At 38.9% G+C, this 20,083-nt stretch overlaps 1 protein-coding gene across 6 annotated transcripts in view; it reads right to left on the bottom strand.

The window, feature by feature from the left end:
• Nucleotides 1-19,254, bottom strand: part of LOC132045623 (uncharacterized) — a 43,667-nt gene extending 24,413 nt beyond the window's left edge. For 2 of the 6 annotated variants that reach the window (XR_009412485.1, XR_009412486.1), the window contains exons 1-4: nucleotides 18,914-19,254; nucleotides 18,685-18,829; nucleotides 5,989-6,068; nucleotides 5,577-5,615 (exon numbers count right to left, since the gene is read on the bottom strand). Coding sequence is in view for 4 of the 6 variants with exons in the window: in XM_059436206.1 (XP_059292189.1) it covers nucleotides 5,577-5,615; nucleotides 5,989-6,068; nucleotides 18,685-18,829; nucleotides 18,914-19,072 (423 nt within the window). In the remaining 2 variants the exon portion in view is untranslated. The remainder of the gene's footprint in view (nucleotides 1-5,576; nucleotides 5,616-5,988; nucleotides 6,069-18,684; nucleotides 18,830-18,913) is intronic. The other 4 variants (XM_059436206.1, XM_059436210.1, XM_059436209.1 and 1 more) reach the window with 4 other exon arrangements.
• Nucleotides 19,255-20,083: the final 829 nt, after the last annotated feature.

Here is a 20,083-nt window from a genome sequence, read left to right as displayed (position 1 = left end):
GATCTTATGAAGAGACTCTCATCCAGTGACCGAAACTATTAATCGTCCATAAAACCAGGATTAAGGTCAACTTCAAGATATTCTATAAGGAGACTAGGAGAAAAATGGACATTCCATCCATTTATATTCTGGTTTTATATTACAATTATGCAAATATCTGGAATTCATTATGTTGGAATAGGAATAGGAAAAGGATTCGTACACAGTATCCTACAGGGAAAAGGATAGGAATGTAGTGTCTATAAATAGGGCTCATTGTAATAATGTAGATACATAATTCAATAATATTTTTCTCCTATAATTTCTCACATGGTATCAGAGTCGGGAAAATAATCACTGTGTTGCAAGTGATATCCGGCAGAAAGAAAAGATGAAAAAAAAGGATGTTACTGTGCAATTTCCGGTGACTGCTCGCAGCTATCTCTGTTTTCATTGGTCAACACCACCACAAGGTCCAGCAACTTCCGGCGACCAAAGCCCAGTCAGCATCACCGGAAACAGGTACCTCACGCGCGGCTACATCTAGGGTTCCGGCGAGCGAGTCTGTGACACGCGCCAGCGCATGCGAGGTGTTCCGACCAGATTTCAACCAGTTTCCAACTGCCACAGGGCTTGAATTTTCAATTCCCGTGTTTTTGGAGTTAAACATATCAAAATCGAGAGACGTAACGAAATCTGACTTGAAAAATGGCCTGGAGTTTGAATGACAGTGGCCTGAAAACTGACTGGTTCGCACAAAAAACTGATCGAGAATGGTAGGGGTTAGGTCGCGACAACCAGGCTCACCCAAGGACCTAGAATCAGAAGCTGAAGTTGCCGGAAAATCTACTGTAGTGTCGGAAGCGATTGGAAAAGGTTGTAGGTGGGATGGGTAGAACCCTTAATAAGGAGATCTAGAAACCGAACATCATAGTCTTTAAAGAATCAACGAGGAGGAGGTCAATTTGGAAGATCTCGACCTAAGTGTAGTTATTATAATAGATTTGGACACACTCGTGAAGTATGCAGTTCTCGACCTAAGTGTAGTTAGTGTAATAGGCTTGGACACACTCGTGAAGTAGGTTATTTTTTGCATGGTCAACCACCAAAGAATGCTCATATTGCTCAGGCTAACACTACGGGTAATCAACGAGTTTATTAGGCAAGAGAAATATATCGAGTTTCTTCAGTATCGAGCAAGTAAGCAAGCAGACACCTCTACAAGTAGCCTCAGCCGCAGAGTCTAATACCCTTGGATCGTGGGTTGTAGACTCCGGCGCTCCTGATCATATTTCTGGTGATAAATCACTTTTGTCGAATATTGATTATTCATCGTCTCTTCCCGATATTACTTTACCCAATGAGATCCAAACAAAAGCAAAAAAAGTTGGACAAGCTAATCTCATATCCTCTGTCACTCTAAATTCAGTTCTTTATGTCTCTAGTTGTCCTTTTAATCTTGCATCAGTCAGTCATTTGACTCGTGCCCTAAATTGTGCCATAATATTTCCTGACGATTCTTTTGTTATGCAGGACCGCAATACAGAACAACCAAATCACAAGGCCTCTACTACCTTACCTCTCCTAATTCCTCCATAGCAGGTTTAGTTAGAGATCCTCCAGACTTAATTCACAAATGATTAGGACATCCGAATTTGTTCAAGCTACAAAAGATGGTGCCTAGTTTGTCTAGTCCGTCCAAATTAGATTGTGAGTCATGTCAACTTGGGAAACACACTCGCACTACCTTTCCACGTAGTGTTGAGAGTCGTGGAGAGTCTATTTTTTCCTCGTGGAGAGTCTATTTTTTCCTTAGTCCATTCTGATATTTAGGGTCCTAGTAGAGTTAGTTCAACCTTAGGATTTCGTTATTTTGTTAGTCTCATTGATGATTATTCAAGACGTTGGATTTTCTTAATGAAAGATCGTTCTGAGTTGTTTTCTATAATCTAGAGTTTTTGTGCTGAAATACAAAATCAATTTGGTGTCTCTATTCGTACGTTTTCTTAGTGATAATGCCTAAGAATATTTGTCCTCCCAGTTTCAGCAATTTATGACTCACCAAGGAATTATTCTTCAGACGTATTGTCCATACACTCCTCAGCAGAATAGGGTAGCAGATAGGAAGAATAGGCACCTCATTGAAACTGTTCACACTCTTCTCATTCAGTCTCATTCTCAAATGCGTTTTTGGGTAGGATCGACATCCTGGCTACATTTACCGGAGGGCATTTTTGTCATTTCACTCTATGCCCTATTTTGACGTTAATCCACTGGTTGATCCGGCAGCCACCACATATTAGCTAATCCACGTGGCATTATAACTCAACAGACACCACATACAAGTTAGCGATGCAGTTCTCACATCTTGCTATCTAATTAATCGAATGCCCTCATCTTCCACTCAGAATCAAATTCCTTATTCAGTTGTCTTTCCTAAGTCACTTCTATACTCTCTTCCCCCTCGTGTCTTTGGGAGCACATGTTTTACTTATAACTTAACCCCTGGGAAAGATAAATTAGCCCCTCGTGCTCTCAAATGTGTCTTTCTTGGTTATTCTTGGGTTCAAAAGTGTATCGTTGCTACTCACCTGATCTTCGTCAATACCTTATGCCAGCTGATGTCACATTCTTTGAGTCTCGACCTTTACATCTTCTTCTGATCATTTTGACAAATTTGCTTCTGTGTTGCTTTTGTATTGTTTTTTCTTTTTACCCTTCTTTGTGTTTGATTCCGCGTAATCTTTTTCAAGAGGTCTTACCTATACCGACTTTTGAGGAATCTGTTGTTACTTCACCAGTCTTACACATGCTGATTTTTGAAGAATCTATAGTTACCTCTACATCTCTACCCACAGTGTCACCACTCCTGACTTATCTTCGTCGTCCACGTCCAGCATCAGGCCCAGATGATTCAAGTCTTACACCAGACCCTGCCCCTACTGCGGACTTGTCTCCTCCTAATTAACTGATTGCACTTCGAAAAGGTATACGGTCCACTCGTAATACTAACCCCCATTATACCCTTTTAAATTATCATAGTATGTCATCACACCATTATGTTTTTGTATCGTCTTTGTCCTCTGTCTCCATCCCTAAGTCCATAGGTGAAGCATTTTCTCATCCAGGATGGCGACAGGCTATGATTAACGAGATGTCTGTTTTACATGCGAGTGGTACTTGGGATCTTGTTCCTCTTCCTTCAGGTAAATCTACTGTTGGTTGTCGTTGGGTTTATGTAGTCAAAGTTGGTCCGAACGGCCAAGTTGATTTACTTAGATATTTGGGCTTGATTACTGTGATACTTCCTCTCCCATGGCTAAAATAGCATCTGTCCATCTTTTTCTCCCCATCGATGTTGTCTGCCATTAGCCTCTTTATCAAATGGACATTAAGAAAGCTTTTCTCCATGGTGACCTTGAGGAGGAAGTTTATATGGAGCAACCACCTAATTTTGTTGCTCGAGGGGAGTCTAACTTGGTGTGTCGATTGCGCCGGTCACTTTATGGTAACAGTCTCTTTGAGCCTGGTTTGGGAATTTCAGCACAGTAATTCAGGAGTTCGGCATGACTCGTATATTATCGACATTCTACTCCAAATCGGTGTATTTATCTGGTGGTTTATGTTGATGATATCGTTATTACCGGCAATGATCAAGATGGTATTATTAATTTAAAGCAACATCTCTTTCAGCATTTCCAGACTAAAGATCTCAGCAGACTAAAGCATTTTCTAGGTATTGAGGTTGCTCAATCTAGCTTAGGTCTTGTTATTTCGCAACGCATGCCTTGGACATTCTTAAAGAGACATGAATGATGGGATGTAGACCCATTGACACTCCTATGGATCCGAATGTTAAACTCCTGGCAGGGCAGGGGGAGCCACTTAGTGATCCTGGAAGATATAGGCAGCTGGTTGGTAAGTTGAATTATATCACAGTGACTAGACCTGACATTTCTTTTCTTGTAAGTGTTGTAAGTCAATTTATGGATTCTCCATGTGATAGCCATTGGGATCCAGTTGTCCGCATTATGCGATATATAAAGATAGCTCTAGGCAAAAGACCACTCTTCGAGGATCGAGGCCATGAGCAGGTCGTTGCATATACAAATGCTGATTGGGAAAGATTACCTTCCGATAGACATTCTACATTCATATGTTGTGTTAGGTAATTTGGTTAAGAAACAAAGTGTAGTTGCACGATCTAGTGCAAAATCAGAATACCGAGCAATGTTTGTAGCAACTTGTGAGCTAGTGTGGATTAAACAGTTGCTCACAGAACTAAAATTTGGAGAACTCAGTCAGATGAAACTTGTGTGTGATAACAAAGCGGCCCTTCATATCACATCAAATTATTTCATGAGAGAATTAAGCACATTGAGATTGAATGTCACTTTGATACTCTCCGGAGATATTGTTACAAAATTTGTGAAGTCGTGATCAGCTTGCAGATATTTTTACCAAGTCCCCCACTAGTCCTCGTATTAGATACATCTGTAACAAGCTCGGTACATACGACTTGTATGCACCAGCTTGAGGGGGAGAGTTAGAATAGGAATAGGAATAGGAATAGGATTTGTATATAGTATCCTACATGGAAAAGGATTGGATTGTAGTGTCTATAAATAGGGCTCAGTGTAATACTGTAGTTACATAATTCAATAATAGTTTTCTCTCATAATTTCTCACACATTATTTATTCTCTGATTTGTGTAAGTAATCTATTAAATACTGCAAGTCTGAAACATATAATTGTTTGCCCCAGGGAAAAGTAAAAGTTTTTCCTTTCTTTTGATCACGCAAATATATTTTCATTCATAAACATGGCCAAATTGGAGATGATCCACATCCTCGCCTGTCTCCTTACACATGTAACACCAACCGACACAGACAACCTTCCGCTTTCTAAGATTTTTGTGCTGTCAAGATTACTCCACTCGTAGTTCCTTTCTCTTCCATTCATAAGATTCTCCAACTAAAAGTTTAAACATCAATTTGGTAGCAAATACACTCGATGGGCATCCATAATCCAAAAAATCAAAGCAACATAGGGGCCTAATTACCTCATAAAGTCATCCAAGCTTCTAAAGTTTCTTTGAAAAATTTGCCAAAATCCAAAAAGAAAAAAGGACATCATATGAATCCTTAAAAGTACACAGAACCATTGCTCATACTTTGACTTTGTTGGTAGTGTGTATTTTAAGATATTCTAAGATAAACACTAGTCCATCATGATCTAGTTTGAACACCTTCGGGGAAGAAATAAATGTTCGTGCAATTCTTTAAAACTAAAACCCAAAATGCACAAAAGCTATTTACTGCAAGTTGATAATAATACAATCAAATCTGAGTCGCCTTTAGAAGGCATTAAAGCGGCAGCAACAGCACAAACAGTATAGTATAGACTACTAGAGCAGTACCCTGACAACCTAACCCTTCTTGCAGTAATTAAATAACCCAATTTTCCAGTATTTGTTTGCAGATCTGACTCAAATTTCTTGAGCGAATGCAATTTGTCACAGGAATATAAAATTAAAGAAGTAATCCTATTGGCTAATACTGGAGTATTTTGACATTAAAGAGAAGAAAAGGTTTACCGCTATATGTGCAGGAAAAAATTCCAGAACGTCAATAATCTGCAAGAAAAGCATATTTGTTAGATCAATATACGAACCATAAACAAAAGGAGACGACAACATCGATCCTATAGTAGATCCAAACAAGTTCAAACAACCAGGGAAGAGCTAAAATTAGCAAGTTGCTTGAGCCAAAATGAGCAATTTAAAGATATCTAGTAATTCTTAATTTCTGGATTTACTAAATTGTTTGTTGAAAGTTCACCCTCGTATTCAACAAGCATGGAGTTCGGTAAGACAGAAAACCTCTCTATTTACAAAGATGTCTAGGGTTTACAGGGTAGTCCCGCAATGTAGATACGAAATTCCCTAACTTTTCCCATGTTAAAAAAATCACAAGCAACATCAGGAAGCTAAAGAGGCAAAGACTTACAAGTGACAATGCTGTAAATATAGTCAGGACCCAATCTCCATTGCCATCAGCGTGTGAAAGATGACCATGGTGCAGTTTAGCTGTTCAAAACATAAAGAAAAGTTATCACTAAATGTAGATTTCACCAAACTTGAAGAGGAGTAATACATGTCCATGTCAAATAGGCTCATGATAAAAAATCCAGCTTGACTCTCAAGTTACCAAGTCAAATAACACAAAACCCTGACATGCACTAAGTACGGATGTTTAGACTGGCTTCTTAGAATAAGAAAGGATTGTTCCTGATCCGGAATTTGCAACACAACATAAGTAGAAGCATGCTATGCTACAAAACCCTGACATGCACTAACTTTACTCCTCCCTTGTCGAAGTGTTCTCTAATTTCTTTTTTCCAGTTTTCCAATTCAAGAAGTTTAACTATGTGGCCAAAGCAATATATGCATATGAAAGAGTTGGTTTTTGTTATGTGATAGAAAAACTCATGTGTTGGATGATTTTCTATTACTTGGAGCCAAAGGATGCATTGCTTGGAGCCAAAGAATGCTAAGATGTCAAGGAGAATTGAAGAGCTCATGCAACACACTTGGAGCCCAAGTCATTTTATGCCTATAAAATGAGAGGCAATTCTTCCTTGTTTAGCATCCCAAAAGTCATAAATCCTTTGTAGTGAGTAGAGAGTTGAGAGAGCAATTCTCTTAGGTGTAATTGGGATCTCTCCCCTTCCTTTGTTATTAATAATATAAAGGCAACTGTTCTCTGGTGGACGTAGGATCATTTTGATCCGAACCACGTTAAATATTGTGTTATTTCTTTTACGTTTCCGGTAACAAATGGTATCAAAGCATTAGGAATCTTTGAAGATCCTAGGAGGAAGAACAAGCAAAGATGAGTTCCATGAAGTTTGAAATCGATAGATTCAGTGGGCGCAACAACTTCAATAGGCCGGAAGATCTAGATGATGGCGTTATCATGGAGGGAAGGTTCAATCCATGCTATTGACGGAAAGTATCCCGATGGTACATCGACTTCTGACAAGGAGAAGATTGAAGGGGATGCATCGAGTGTAATCCAACTTTCCCTTGCACCTAACGTACTTTGTGAAGTGGGTCCAAGTACCGAACAGACGGCCAAGCAGTTAAGGGCTTTACCAGGACCGATCAGTGACAACAAGGATGTTGTTACAACGGCGTCTTTGCACATTTAAGATGGGGTCAAGTACTTCTTTACAAGATCATTTAAACGCGTTCAATAAACTTGTCATGGACATCCAGATTGCAGGAATTAAAAAGGACGAGGAGACGCTTGTATGTGCTTTGCTATTTTCATTGACTTCAGGATATCGTGATATCGAGAATTCAATGATGTATAGCAAGGAGCCTATTAACCTTGAGCAAGTGCGGCAAGCACTTAACTCTAGTGATGTGAGGAGGCATTTTGAAGGAGACGAGAGAGATGATCGTGCAAGTTTCTTTGTAGAGGCCGGGACTAGCCAACAGTGGAAGAGTAAATCAAAGCACGAGATCAAAGTCTCATGTGAACAAGAAGAATGCGGTGCATTGGGGCTGCGGCAAGAAGGGGCAATTTGAACGAGATTGCCCAACGTCAAAGTCCAAGGAAAAGGCGAGTGCATCCACAGTTGAAAAGGTACGTGATTCTGATAATGATTATGTACTTACAACATCGTGTAATAATGAAAGTTATGGAAACAAATGGGTGTTAGACTCTGCTTGTACTCTGCATATGACGTTCCAAAGAGACTGGTTTAGCAGCTATGAGAAAAGTGGAGGAACCGTAGTAATGTGCAATAGTTGGCATTGGCTCAGTTCGGGTTCGCTGCCATGGTGGAGCCGTAAGGACAATTACACAAGTCCGTCATGTTCCTGATCTGAAGAAGAATTTGATCTCCCTGGGTACTCTGGATGAACAAGGCTATAGGTACGCTGAGCAAAGGAGGAACTATGAAGGTGACTAAAGGTTCTTTAGTCATCTTTGAGAGGCAAGTCGGAGGATGGCCTTTACACATTGGCAAGGTGAAGCATCGTTGTTGGCTCGCAAATGCATCTACAAAGCAGCTTATCTAATGATGACAAGGCAAGATTATGGCACACGAGATTGGGTCATCCGAGCTCACGCGGATCGGAGATGTTGAGCAACCGTAACCTTTTCAAAGGTGAGAAGATCAAAGACACTTGAATTTTGTGAACACCGCATTCTAGTGCGAGAAGAAGGTCGTTCACCAAGACCGACAAGCACAAGAGAGAGAGGGGTGCTAGACTACATCCATTCAGATTTATGGGTCCCTCTAAACTTCCATCGGGGGCGAAAGAGGTATCTTCTCACTTTTATTGATGATTTCTCACTAAAGGTTTGGGTACTTTTTTTGAAGGCAAAAAGTGATGCTTTTGAAGCATTTAAAGAGTGGAAGATTTTGGTTGAGAATCAAATGGAGCGAAAAATCAAATATCTTCGCACAGACAATGGCTTGGAGTTTTGCAGTGAAGAGTTTAATGATTTCTGCAAGGTTCATGGAATCTCAAGACATAGGACTGTCAGGCACACCCCACAGCAGAATGGAGTTACCGAGAGGATGAACAAAACCCTTCTTGAAAAGGCTCATTGTATGCCTTTGTTCAGTTACCAATTTCAACAAAAAAAAAGGCTCGTCATTGATGTTCCTACAAGCCAAAATGTCCAAAGTATTTTGGGCTGGAAGTTCACACTGCTGCTCATATTGTCAATCGATCTCCAAAGACGCAATTTACTTTAAGACTGCGAATGAGGTATGGTCGGTGAACCCTCTAACTATTAATATTTACGAGTATTTGTGTGTCCAGCTTATTATCATGTTAATGAAGGAAAGCTTGAACGAGGGCTAAAGGCCATATTCGTAGGGTACGTGGGTAGAGTAAAAGGGTACAAACTTTGGTGTTTGTCTTTACTCAAATTGATAGTTAGTAGAGATGTCACCTTTGATTTAATCCTCTTTCGATCCTAGGTAAAGTTTCTTGGGAGTTTTTAGGAAACGAGAACAACAAGGTGGAGCTTCCAACGGAGCTTACCAAGGAAAAGGATCGAGAGACTCGGAGTTAAAGATGAGTCAAAAGATGTAGATCTCAAGAACTTGTTGTCGATGAACCGTACACAATTGCGAAGGGAAGGGAAAAGAGTGTATACGAAGACCGTAACGCTTATAGATCAAGCAAACCTTATTACGATATGCATTCGTAGTAGAAGAAGAGATTAAGGATCCGGAGCACTCTCGTATGTTGAAGCAACTTCTTGCAAAGATCAGACAATGGCGATTAGCCATGGATCAAGAGACGGAGTCTCTTCTACGTTAATTAGACATGGGTCTTGTGAAAAGGCAAAAAGGGAAGAGGACGGTTTGATGCAAATGGGTCTACGTAAAGAAAGAAAGGAATTCCGTGTGGAAGATGATAGAGTTCGAGCGAGATTGGTTGCAAAGGGTTTTTACCAAAAGGAAATTGACTACAATGAGATTTTCTCCGATCGTGAAGCATAGCTCAATTCGCGTGCTACTAGCATTGGTTGCACAATTTGACTTGGAGCTTCAAATAACTTGATGTCAAAAACTTCTTGTCTTACGGGTGATCTAGAAGAGACAATCTATGAGCCCGAAGGTTTCCTAGCCGAGGAAAAGAAGATCATGTATGCTGTTGAAGGTCTTTGTATGGTTTGAAGCAATCCCTGCATTGGTACAAAAGGTTTGATTCATTCATGACTACACATGAATTCTCCCGAGAGTGCATTTGATAGCTTTGTGTATCACAAGATGTCTGGTAACTCAATGATTTATTTATTGTTGTATCTTGATGGTATGCTTGTTGTTGCTAACAATATTACAGAGATAAATGCTTTAAAAAAACTGTTAAGTAAGGAATTTGACATGAAGGATTTGGGAGCTGAAAGAAAATTCTTGGTATAGAGATTTCGAAGCAGAAGACGATGTTGTACATCTTTCTCAAAAGAGGTACATTGAAAGTGGTTCTCGAGAGATTCAATATGCATACGTGCAAGCCCGTAAGTACATTTGTTAGCTCTCATTTTAAACTTTTAGAGTTACGAATGCCTCGGTCAAGATGAGGTGGAGCATATGTCAAAGTTCTTTACGCTACTGCTAGCTTGGTAGCATTATGTTGCTATGGTATGCACACGTCCGGATATTACTCAATCCGTGTCATGTGGTATGCATACATGTCCAACCCGGGAAAGAGGCATTGGGAAGGCATCGACAGTATTGAGATATCTCAGAGCCGATGTTGGTCCGACCTTTCAAAAAGGTGGTGGAGGTATTTCTGAGGATCTTGACGGAGGAGATCCACAATCGGATACATCTTTACTCTTGTTGGCATAAAGCAGCCGTTAGTCGAAAATCGACTTTGCAACATTATCGCTTTGTCTACGACGATCAGAATACGTAACAAAGGCGAGGCGGTGAAAGAAGCTATGTGGTTGAAAGCTTTGATGGCGGAATTGAGTTTGGTTCAGCAGGAATCAACCCTTATACGTGATAGTCGTAGTGCTATTCATCCGATTAAAAATCGGAGAGATTTCACGAGCGCACTAAACACATTAATGTCAAATTTCATTTTATTCGAGATGTTGTTGAAGAGGGAACTATCGAGGTCGTGGAAGGTTATCACGACGATAACGCCGCGTACATGTTGACCAAGATAGTCCCGCTCGCTAAGTTTGCACATTGCAAGGACTTAGCTGGAATACGCATCAACTGATGCAACTCCGAGAGAACAGTTGTTAGGTGGAGATGGTATGCTCAATAATGGTTTGATTCTTCTTGTTTCTTAGAACGAGGTTACCCAGTAAGCTTAGAAGTTTTGGCCATAGTTGTTCATACGCATGCTCGGAAAGCAAACCAAGGTGGAGATTGAAAGAGTTGGTTTTTGTTACGGGATAGAAAAACTCATATGTTAGATGATTTTCTATTACTTGGAGCCAAAGGATGCTCAATTACTTGAAGCCGAATGATACTTAGGGCCAAAGGATGCATTTCTTGGAGCCAAAGAATGCTAAGATGTGGAGGAGAATTGAAGAGCTCATGTAGCACACTTGGAGCCCAAGTCCTTTCATGCCTATAAAATGAGAGGCAATTCTTCCTTGTTTAGCATCCCAAAAGTCATAAATCCTTTGTAGTGAGTAGAGAGTTGAGAGAGCAATTCTCTTAGGTGTAATTGGGATCTCTCTCCTTCCTTTGTTAATAATATAAAGGCATATATTCTCTGGTGGACGTAGGATCATTTTGATCCGAACCACGTTAAATCTTGTGTTCTTTCTTTTACGTTTACGCTAACAAAGATACTCATTGATGTTTTAGCAAAGGATAAATTATTGGAAGAAAATCTACTAACATAAGCCAAGTAGAAGAAAGTATCTGGCATTCAAGTCAGTCTCGCAGTCAAGCACAAAAACACCTTTGACTTATGCCATCTCGCAAATCAGGTATGGCTTAAAACAAAATAAACATATTAAATAGTTGGATTGTGAGTAAGTACATTCCACAAGATGCAAACACCTCATCTCATGAAAATTATGCCGGAAATGATTTTAAACATTTTTGTAGAAAGCCTCATCAACTAATAGAATTTGGATCACATTATTGAAGTCACCTACCAATAGAAAAAAAAATACTCCATCCGTTTATGTGAACCATTTTGACTGGGCACGGAGTTTAAGAAAGAAGAGAAGATTTTTAAACGTGTGTTGTTGTTGTTGTTGTTGTTGTTGGTGGTGTTAAATGAGTCACATATATTTTGTGTGGCTATAAATCATTGCATAAAGGTAAATTGTTTCCAAATATAGAAAGGAGTCATCCTTTATGGCACAAACTAATAAGGAAATAGGTTCACAATATAAAAAATGAGAAATGAAGGCTAGAACAGGATGAAGAGGGAAAAGATGATTTAACACTTCATAGGTCTATTAATGATGACAACATACTTCATGCTACAACTTCTATTTGAGAATATAACTTTCCGTCAACCTATTTTTAGAGACTCTGGCCTTAGAGCATTGCTTTACAGTTTACACCAATGTTGGATTTCAATGTCTAGTACCGCGTTTGATATCAACATATGAAATAATTGATATTAAGATTTAACCAATACACCATCACCACAAGATAAACAAACTTCATAATATGCCTGTGAGCTCTCTGTTGTGTTCTACCAAGTACCAAGCACAAATAAACCCAAACCTCAAGTAGAGCCATCAGTACAAAATAAAAAGGCAAATAAGGAAACAAATTCTGAATACAGGCACATAAAAATGAAAGTGGTTGATAACTCAAAATGACAGTACCATACTAAGAAATCTTGTTTGGCTTATCCACCCAAAATAGAAAAAGGCTTCTTGCTAACCCTTTTTCTTTTCTTTGTTTGGGCCTTTGATCCCATAAATCCATCATATATAACTAAAGGTTTTTATTGTTCCTTTATCCAATGGATCCTACCTCATCAGCAGGCAAGCAAATAGAAAACTAGGGAAAGGAAAGATTTTTATATAAAAAAATCTTTTCCTTTTCAGTTTGATACAAAAAGTGTCATGTTCCATGTTGATTAACCCACCTACTTAGTGACTAAAGGAAATAGGTCAATGCTTTTCTTTCTATTTATCTCTTCATTTCCTCTTAGGCCAAAGATAGGAAAGAAAATGTTCATTCACTTCTTTCTTCATGTTTTTCTTCTACCTCTTGTTCCTTCCTTTCTCTTTGTTTCCCTCTCCAAATATACAGTTATCAAAAAAAAAATGTATTTCTCAGCAAGTTACAGCAACCAAAACGTAATAAAGACTTTTTTTTTTTTTAAAAATGGTTAACAAAGACTATTTTCACAAAATAATAACTAATGTGAAGGTAGAGGCTCCTATGGAGAGTATTTAGAGCCTTGATGATGACACTGAAGCGCACATAAAGCGAGGCGAAGCGCTCGACAAGTTTTGAGCCTCGCTTCAGGGAGCGCGCCTTTGACAACACTGTTTGGCAGTGGTGGGAGCTCGAGGAGGTAAATATTGCTCTACTATTGATTAAGCAACTTTAAAATGGGTAGTTGTTAGCTGAAGATAAATTCCTACTACTTTTCTTTTCTTTTTTTTTTCTTTTTTTTAAATGTAACATTAGTATGTATTGACTTAGTCAGTGCATAGGTTGCACTGAAACCATATTTACAGCAAAAGTGAGAAAATTGATCCAAAAATCTGAAAATCTAACAAGGGCCTAGGATTTCAATTATGGATTCGGTCTCCTCTAGGTAAATCTGTTTGCACCAAAAAGAAAAAAAGTTTGATGCAATTCAGCTTGATCTTTTGTACATCACTACTACTGTCTTCAAAGCACCGTGAATTTCTCTCTTTCCATATTGTCCACCAAATGCAAGCTGGGACAATCCTCCATCTATCTCTGTCTGGGGCTCCTCCCAACTATGGAGTAGATTAGTAATCCTATTTGGCATTACCCAGACAATGCCCCTAAGATTCATAAAGATCCTCCAAAGCTGCATTGTGATCCTACAATGTAAAAATAGATGACTAACTGTCTCACCCTCTTCACCACACAAGTAACATCTGGAACAAAGAGAGAGTTTTCTCTTCTTTAGGTTTTCTTGAGTCAGTACTGCTTCCCTTGCCAACAGCCATGTGAAACATGTAATTTTGAATGGTACCTTCACTTTCCAAATGTGCTTCCAAGGCCAAAGTTGCACCTGCTGGTTACTCTGGTTCAGAAACTTCTATGCTATGCTCACTTTGTAAATGCCTTTGCTGTCTTCTTTCCACCACAATTTATCTGCTCCTTCTTGTGTGCCTTTAAACTCTTCTAGTAGCCTAAAGAACTCTGTCAATGGGTTGATTTCCCAGTCATTGAAGTTTCTCCTGAACTGAAGGTTCCATCCATGATTGTCCCATATCTCAGCTACTTTCTTGTGTTGGTTTACTACCAGCCCATGAATGACAGGAAATAATTCCTTTAGACTGGTGTTTCCCAACCATTTGTCCTCCCAAAAAGAAGTCTTGTGACCATTACTCACCTTAATGGTGGAATGGTTCCACAAGAAAGGCCAAAGAGCTCTGATGGATCTCCACATACTGACACCATAAGGAGTGTGCACCTCTTTAGTCATCCACTATTTTTCTTCCCCATATTTTGCTTTGATCATTCTTCCCCAGTATGGTTGAGGTGTATGTGAGTACCTCCATAACCATTTAAGTCTTAGAGCTTTGCTCTGCAGCTTTAAATTCCTGACACCTAGTCCTCTCTGCTTCTTCCCCAATAGAACATTATCCCACTTGACTAAATGGAAAACTTTTTTATCTTGATCACCCTTCCAGAGAAAGTCCCTCCTGATCTGTCTAGTCTTTTAATCACTCTTAGGAATGGGAAAAACAGACATCATATAGGTAGGGACAACATCCAGAACCGAATTTATAAGTGTGACTCTGCCCCCTAGAGATATATATTGTGACTTCCACCTGGATAGCTTCTTCTCACATTTTTCAATCACATAGTTCCAGATAGGGGTAAGGTCTGCGTACACTTTACCCTCCCCAGACCCCACATTGTGGGATTTCACTGGGTATGTTGTTGTATAGTTCCAAATATTCAAGGACTTTGATTTGGCTCCTAAAGGCATACCTAAGTAAGTAGTTGGCATTTCCCCTACTTCTCCACCTAGAATCCTGGTCAATTCCTCCATATTATTCACACCATTGATTGGATATATATGACTCTTTCTCCAATTAATGTGTAACCCAGAAATCCCTTCAAACCGTACCAGAATTACTCTCAAAATCTTCAGTTGCTCTTCATCAGCATCACAAAAGATTAGGGTGTCATCTGCATGCTGTAGATGAGTGATTTCCATGTTGGCATTTACATTTGCACTTGTGGCAACCTCAAAACCTTTGATCCAATCATTTGTTCTTGCCACTTTGATCATGTTATTCAAGCCCTCCATGACCAGTATAAACAAAAAAGGAGACAAAGGATCCCCCTGTCTCAACCCTCTATGTGCCGGGAAAAAACCTTCATGAGAGCCATTGATAAGAACTGAGAATCTGCCAGTTGAAATGCAGAATCTAACCCACTTGATCCATTTTTCTCAAAAACCCATACATGAAAGCACCTTCAGCAAAAATTCCCAGTTGACATGATCATATGCCTTTTCAATGTCCAATTTGCATAAGATTCCTAGCTTGCGTTGTTTGATTCTTTAGTCCACTGCTTCATCGGCAATTAGAATTGCATCCATTATTTCTCTATCTTTAATGAATGTCATCTGTTGAACATCCACCAGCTTGCCTATAACTTTTTTCAATCTTTCTGTTAACACCTTAGAAATTAGCTTATAGACACTGCCTATAAGGCTGATGGGTCTGAAATCTCTCAACTCCTTGGTACCTGTTTTCTTTGGGATTAGGGCTATGTAAGTTGCATTGTAGCTTTTCTCAAAAACTCCCTGAGAGTGAAAGTTGTTAAAAGTGGCCATGACATCTAGCTTCAGAATTTCCCAACATTAGATTAAAAACCCCATTGTGCACCCATCAGGGCCAAGAGCTTTGTCCATGGCACACATCTTCAGACATGAAAACACCCCTTGTTCATCAAATTCTCCCTGTAAAGCAGCTTTTTCTTCCTCATTAATCACTGGACAGTTGATAAGATTGCATGAAGGTCTCCAACCAATTGATTCAGTATACAATCTCTCATAGAAATCAATAATTTCCCCCTTACTTCTTGTTGGATACTCCACAGTTTCTTCTTGAATCACCAATTGATCAATGTTGTTGCTTCTCTTATGTGCATTGGCCACCTTATGAAAGAAGCTAGTGTTTCTATCGCCTTCTTTAAGCCAGAGAGCCCTTGATCTTTGCCTCCAAGCTATTTCCTCATTTTTTAAATGCTCCTCATAATCCATCAATAGTGATGCTTTCACTATTGATTCATCTTCTGTCAACACTCTATTCTCCAAGATAGCATCTAGAGTTGCTAGTTGACTCAACATCTGTGTTTTTTGAAATCCCAAGTTTCCTTGGCTGGTTCTACTACATTCTTTCAGCTTGTCTTTTAAAGCTTTGAACTTGCAAGCCATAATGTAATCAGGTTTGCTTGTGAAGACAAAAGAATTCCACCAATCCCTGATTCTATCCACAAACCCTTCAATGTTCAACCACCAGTTTCTAATTTGAAGCAAGACTTGTTGTATTCCCACACACCACACTGAAGTGAGACTGGAAAGTGATTAGATTCCAGTCTTTGCAACAATGACTGCTTGATATTTCTGAACTTGTCATCCCATTCTTTAGAAATTAACACATTATCAATTCTGGATGCTATTCTACAATTGTCAACCTTGTACCATGCGTAACACCCTCCTTCGGATCTAACAATTCCATATCTTCTTTAAAATCTGAGAATTCTTCTATGGCAGGGGTTCTTCTCCTTTTATTTATTTATTTTTTTTTTTTATTTTTTTTTTGGAAACTGGTAACCATTGTGTATATATATATTTGTATAAGTGGGCAACACGGTACATGGGTTGTACTAAAGCCATATTTACAATTGTACTTCAGAAGCTAAACTGATCTACCTCATATTGAATCTAGCAAATCAATTATGGTAGCAGTATCATCTGAAAATATCTATTTACACCAAAAACATAATAGCAAAAGACAATTCAATTTGATCTTCTGCATACTATTCTCTATATTTTCAAAACATCTTGAATTCCTCTCCTTTATGGCAGGGGTTCTTCTGCAATTCATTTTTTCAGAAGGAAATATTGTAACATTAAAATCACCACAGACAGCCCAAGGCCCCTCTATTAGACCCATGCTGCCCCAATTTCATCCCACACATGTTCCCTTTCTGCTCTGCTGTTTGGGGCATATACTCCAGTTCTATGACACTCAAAATCTTGAACAAGTGCCACAAACTAGCAAGATAAAGTATATGCACCAATCTCCAAAGTCTCCCCTTTCCACACTCTACTGTCCATAACATCAAAATTCCCCCTCTAGTGCCACTAGCCTGTAAACAGGCAAATTTTACCCATCTATCTCCCCAAAGATCTTTGATAATCTCTTTAACCTCCCCTTCCAGTTTAGATTCTTGCAAACATATGATATCAGCATACCAGTTTTGTATAAGGCCCTTCACAAATCCTCTCTTGTCCCCATTATTTAGCCCCAATTCCTACTACTTTTCACTATCAATGGAACTTCAGAGAGTATGTTTCTAGCCTGCAAATCCCTTTAATTGAGGATTCAGCAATTTCGGATGTCTTGTTTCTTATGTTTTAGAATATATTGCAGGATTTTCTTCTATTGATCACTTCATTCCATAGTACTTCTGTTCTGTGAAGAGTTCAGACATCTATGATTAACTGCATAATCAGTGCATTATTCGCTCCTAAAGGAACTTACTGATACTTGATCTTTCCAACCAAAGACCTTTTCCTTTTACACAAGGTAAGAGTTTCATCAACGTGATGGGGAAGTTACGCACATACAATGCCTAAATAAAAATGTGATTCTCCAAGTGATCATATAAACTCATTGAGCAACTTCAATGATCTTTTTTTCCAGAATGTTCTTCTCTTTCTATTTATTGACTTGTCACTAATTTCTGTCGGTTCTGTTCTTCACTTCAGTGCACCCCTCCCCCCTTCACTGCCTTAGTTTTCTGTATTCTCATATTGCAGAAGCAATCGAACAGAATCTGTAATTAAACTAACCACCATTCAAGCTTCGTGAAAGTGGCTTTTGAATGGCTTCTGTGAGACCTCACACCAACATCAATATACCAAAACTATTCCAATGTATAACAATTTCTTCACTAAGGGAAAATTAAGGTCATTAAGATAAGGAATGCAACCCTCAGGGGTTGGCCTGGTGGCAATTGACTTGAGCCTTGGGGTGCTCCCTTTCAAGGCCTCAAGTTCGAAACCCGCTGGGTGCAAACAATTTCGAGGGCCATCTGACCGGGGAAACCCCGAATTACCCGTGGTGCACTTGCGGGAAACTCCTTGCCGAGGGCCTGTGCACCCCGGGATTAGTCGGGGCTCAAAGAGACTCGGACACCCGGTGCTTAATCAAAAAAAAAAAAAAAGATAAGGAATGCAAAGCTAAAGCAAATGTTATTGAATATGTAATTGATGTCTAATACAGCACAAACATCCACAACAAAGGATGAATTCAACAAACATGATATAGTACATAAAGTATTAGAGTAGAAAAAGTCACAACTTCAAGAGCGTGTTTAGTATGGAGGAAAACATTAAATGTTTTCTAATTTTCTCATGTTTGGTTGGTCAAATTTTTTGGAAAATGTTTTCTCTAGCAAAAGGAGTTCCTTAAAAATGAAGAATATGACTTCCCTAATAAAAATAGGGAAAACAAGTTCCACATGTGGCACTACACATTGATTATCTCCTTTCCACCCTCCAACACACTCCACCCTCATAGTGCCCATCCCCACTACCCCCACACACCTCTACCCAGACCTCCAACTCCTATACAAATGCTTTTGCGACAATAATTTTTACCTTACATACCAAACACGTGATAATAAGTAAGAAAATCACTTATTTTTCAAGAAAACATTTTCCTTCATACCAAACACACCCCAAGTAAACATTAGCTATAAAATAGAGAAAAAGTGGTACATACCAAGGAGTCTGTAATAAGCTCGGTATATTATTGAGGTTCCATCAACGAGCATGAGTCTGCTAGGATCAATAGTGGCTGACCTATGAAAAAGCACATCTCTGCGTTCTGTTTCAATATTATTTGCAGAAATGGCCCTGCAGTAACCCTGACCCAACATTATAAAAACAACCATTAGAGTTGACAACCATTTAAGATAAGGAGCAATTGAAAAAGCTTTTCCAAAATTTACCCTATTAACAAGAGATGTGGATAATGAACAAATGGGATGTAACTTTCGTAAATGGAAACTGCTCCCATGCGATTGAAGGACCCGTATATTACTCCCTAAGTGAAAGAGAGTCCTCCATAGAGATTGAATTTGATAATGTGACACTTGATGACATGCCATGTATCTATGAAAACACCAACTGAAATTCTGAAAAATTACCTTTATTATTCGAATCGAAATGTCGAAACAAAATGGGGGGCGTAAGTAGCACCACAGTTATCACTAATATAGGCACCAATACTACCAAGGAGAAATCAGTTGGATTGCAGCAGGGGCTCTAGAAAAAGGTCTCTGGATAGAAAGAAAGGGGCGGAAATGCAGTTTGCACCCGAATGTGTACCACTTTTGCCAATTTGCCCCCGAAACTATTATTTTTAGCAATTTGCTAACTAACCTGACTTGGGGGATGAAATTAAAAGAGACCTTTGAGTTATTATTTAAGGAATAAGGACTTAAGTTCTAAAATTTGAATAAAAGGGACTCTTATCTTATATTAATGAGGATAAGCTCATTTAAAAGCTAAGTTTTTATATACCCCTAAGTTGTCTAATTTACATAAAGACTCCAATATAAAAGCATTTTTTACGTGAAAAAAACAAAACCCTTTACGCTTTTTCTTCTTCCTCCTCTTTGCAGCACGCACCATTCTTTTTCTTTTTCTTCTTCTTCCTCAATCTCAATTCCAAGATAAAATTCAAATTTACCTTTTTCTTTGCATTTGAATTACTAGAGAAATTTTTAAAATATTTAATGTAGATTTATCTTTATTGATTGGTTCTTGAATTTTTTTGTCAATCTAGTGTGGATATTACTTTAGAAAAGATATTATGTCCATGAACTCGGCTCCCGTCCAGTGGCAATCTTCTCCAAATTCTATCTTAATTTTTTTTACACGTGTCCACTTATCAATACAAGGGCCAGATTTATTTACCTTCTGAACACCTTAACCATGGTCAATTACATATCCCTTCTCTCTCGTTTCGCTGTTTGATGATATTTTATTCCCTTTTCTTTCAAATCTCACGCAGAAAGAACTAATGGATGCACAAAGAACCAACTTCCATATACTATTTTTCTGTCGGGTTCTCCATAGGCAACCTACCCTTAACTATGCCTAATTCATACTATAGG

The sequence above is a fragment of the Lycium ferocissimum genome, unplaced genomic scaffold (genome assembly GCF_029784015.1).
Source record: "Lycium ferocissimum isolate CSIRO_LF1 unplaced genomic scaffold, AGI_CSIRO_Lferr_CH_V1 ctg7308, whole genome shotgun sequence".
Lineage (NCBI taxonomy): Eukaryota > Viridiplantae > Streptophyta > Magnoliopsida > Solanales > Solanaceae > Lycium > Lycium ferocissimum.
The sequence above is the reverse complement of the archived record's forward strand: the minus strand, read 5'-3'. Positions and strand labels throughout refer to the sequence as shown.